Source organism: Parasteatoda tepidariorum, chromosome 2 (genome assembly GCF_043381705.1).
Source record: "Parasteatoda tepidariorum isolate YZ-2023 chromosome 2, CAS_Ptep_4.0, whole genome shotgun sequence".
Classification (NCBI taxonomy): domain Eukaryota; kingdom Metazoa; phylum Arthropoda; class Arachnida; order Araneae; family Theridiidae; genus Parasteatoda; species Parasteatoda tepidariorum.
The window spans coordinates 12,890,392-12,893,718 of NC_092205.1; the positions used below are offsets into that span (position 1 = coordinate 12,890,392).

Sequence of the window (3,327 nt, forward strand, 5' to 3'; positions counted from 1 at the left end):
ATATATATATATATACGGACGACCAAGTGAGTTCGATGAACACCATTTGAATCAACTTCTGCTCGAAGACGCGCATCAAACAACCAGAGAATTAGCGGAGAAAATGGATTACGATCAATCGACTATAGTTCGACACCTGGGAGCTATGGGAAAGGTTCAAAAACTTGGCGCATGGGTACCTCATGTTTTGAGCGAAAACACCAAAAATCAACGTTCCACTATTGCCGCCAGTTTTCTCGCCCGTCATCACCAAACCTAAGGACACAAGCAAAGATTCTTTTATTTCTTCGTAACTGGCAATGAAAAATAGTGTCTCTGTACGTCAACATGAAATAGCGCAAAGAATGGTTAAGCCCGGAAAAACAAGCGACCCCGCAGCGAAGCAAGATCTTCATCCTCGGAAGACAATGGTGTGTGTCTGGTGGGACTGGGAAGGCATTATTCACTATGAATTGCTTGACCGGAACCAAACAGTGAACTCAGAGCTTTATGTTCAACAGATGCACCGTCTTAAAAACGTTATTTATCAAAAACTAACCAATCGCCAAAATGGCGTTCTTCTCCAACACGACAACACCCAACCTCATATCGCGAATATGACCAAGGAAGCTATCCAAAAACTTGGTTGTGCCACATCCTCCATAATCTCCGGACTTGGCGCCTTCAGATTTCCACCTTTTAAGATCGCTTTTAAATGCTTCACTAGGTCTTTCGTTCAATAATGACGCCGAATTACCGGCTTGGTTGGACTACTTTTTCGAGACGCTTTCGGGTGATTTCTACCCAAGAAGCATCGAAACACTTGTTGAACGTTGTAAAGAACTTGTAAACAACAACTGAGAGTACATTATTGATTAAATTGTTGTTATTTTATGTAAAAAATATAAAGTTTTAAAAAATTTAACTTCCCAGCTTGTTCCGGCTTTCTTTAATGTTTATTAAATTTCTTGGAGGCTTTTCCAGTAATGTATTTGACATGATCATTTCACTGAAGATCCCCATCAATGATGACACCCAAGAGCTTGAATTTCTGTTCCTGCTTGATCTTTTGTTTTCCGTGCGAGATCCTGGAGCTATTGACCAGTACTTTTTGTTGCTACTCTGCAGTAGCAGGTTGGATTTTTTTTCTATTGTTATCTTTAAACCTTTTTTGCTGCCCATTGAATAAATTTGATGAGTGCTTGTGTAGCCATTATAACTAGTACTTTCTTTTGTATTTGACGTTATGAGGAGAATAAAACCGTCTGCAAACACATGCAATGTATGACACTCTCGAGATCTAGGTCTTGTTTTAAAGTTATCCGATCTTGGTTTAGAATTTTATATTCTCCTCAAGTCCCATGCACTTCTTAGAAGAGCACTTTTCTGGTATAGGATTGCAAAGCAACCTACCGATGATGATTGATGCTACCGAGCCTAAATGGAAAATGCAAAGTCAACCACCGATGACTGACGTGTCAATCAATGTGTTTACCAACTTTCCTTTGTTGAATCGTTCTTCGAAAAAATATAATAATGAGATACCATTTCCAAATATTTAATTGTTTTGTTACATTCCTTTCAGTTCTAGCTTGCTAGCATAATGTTAATTAATAAAGATTCCTGGATTATTTAATCTTTTATTTACTAAATCATTAAAAAACTATCAACAATGCTCGGAACTTTTTTTCCCCAATAAATAAAGTTCATTTTACACTTAGACAAAAAAAATTTAATATTCAATATTGTTTTCTAACTTTTCATACAATTAATTTGAATATTTCCCCACATTATATGATTTTAATCAAGGTTAAACATTTAATTTTATAACTAGTTAAAGATGTTAATGAATCAATAGAGAAACAGAAAAGACTTACTGACAAAATTGATCGAGTTTTGGAAAGCAGAGAATTGAGAAGTAATGGCGCCCTTGAACAAAATATCAATAACTAGACAGTTCCACAGGTGAGGAAAAAATTATGTATTTATGTAAAATCATATGGTTAGTCATAAAATTTACATAAAGTCAGATAAGTATGTAGTCATACCACAGGGACCGACAAGATCAGATGAGATATTTTGTTTCGCTTCAATGCCATATGAAAATAATGCTGATGAGACTTTTAAGTCCCATCGATACTTAAAGAATAAAGACATTTTTACTCCGTTCCGCTAATACTAAAATAGAACAAAATTTGATTTCTTTACAAAAATTTGGTTGACGATTTTAATTTCACAATTTTATACTTACTATGAGAGTATTCCAAAATGCACCGAGGCTCAACACCAGTCCATTGTAAATTCTGACCACAACGGCGCTCACTGGAACCTATCAAGGAGAAATTTCTGGGACATCTGTACCGACATATTGAGCCCTCTAAAGGAGGCTCATTCTCACATTTACTAAGTACTATTTTCAGAGATCGCAGAGGCTTACATTGGCGTGATGTAACTATATCAAAACAAAAGTTAATTGTTTAAAATCCCAAAAGTATTTAAAATTACAAATATACAGGTATAGAGCAAAATTAATGGTCCCCACGGGCCACAGGATATATAAATACAACAAATGGCGATTAAATAATCGCCTGCTAGTCACCATCCGATTGTCACTTTCTTGCCGAAAACGTTCTCCACGAGTAATTTTTCATTTTTTTTTTAATAAATATGGAATTATTATGATTATTTTACAATATTCTGAAAATTGCTTTAATTCAAGCATTTTAGAAAGAAATGACCATTATTGATATGCTTTATCAATCGTTTAAAATTTTCGATTTTCAAAAAAAGGGGTCATTGCTAAAAATACCACAACCGGCCATTGGCTTGCAGCAAGATTTCTTAACTTTTGCTTATACAGGGTGTTATGGAATGACCAGATTTAATATCTATTTTCAGATACCTTGAAAAAAATTCATGCACATTAGAAGCTGTAAAATAAAAGATCAAGAAGATTACAAACCCAGACTATTCATTATGGCAAAAAACAAATTAAGGTTAAAATCATCGATTATTGTTATTATAATTATTATTTTTGCTCATTAGTTCATCTGGTCAACAGTTAAAACATTTTATGTTTGCAAAGTAAATTTTATATGTAATTTTGTTTGTTGCTGTCCTGTTGACAGATTATTCGTAATGATTTTGGAATTCAAAACAATTCCCAGTATTGAGCAGGACGGGAATATTGATGATTTAAGACTCAGGTACGGTTGGAACACGATTTCAATTTTTTCCTCAGTTAAAGATTTATTTGAGACCTCTAATGAATTAAGTTTATTTGCTATAGTTTATGGAGATATATATACTTAATAATATATATATATATATATATATACAACAAAAATA

The 3,327-nt window shown here is 33.9% G+C and overlaps 2 protein-coding genes across 2 annotated transcripts in view; both read right to left on the reverse strand.

The window, feature by feature from the left end:
• The window catches only part of LOC107442852 (fibrillin-1), a gene marked incomplete in the record, with an annotated part of 109,281 nt that overhangs the window by 26,839 nt on the left and 79,115 nt on the right, over positions 1-3,327 (reverse strand).
• LOC122270080 (signal peptide, CUB and EGF-like domain-containing protein 2) overlaps positions 1-3,327 on the reverse strand; it is a 20,659-nt gene that overhangs the window by 11,012 nt on the left and 6,320 nt on the right. The window contains exon 4 of the mRNA XM_071177183.1: positions 2,231-2,431. Within this exon, the coding sequence (XP_071033284.1) occupies positions 2,231-2,431 (201 nt within the window). The remainder of the gene's footprint in view (positions 1-2,230; positions 2,432-3,327) is intronic.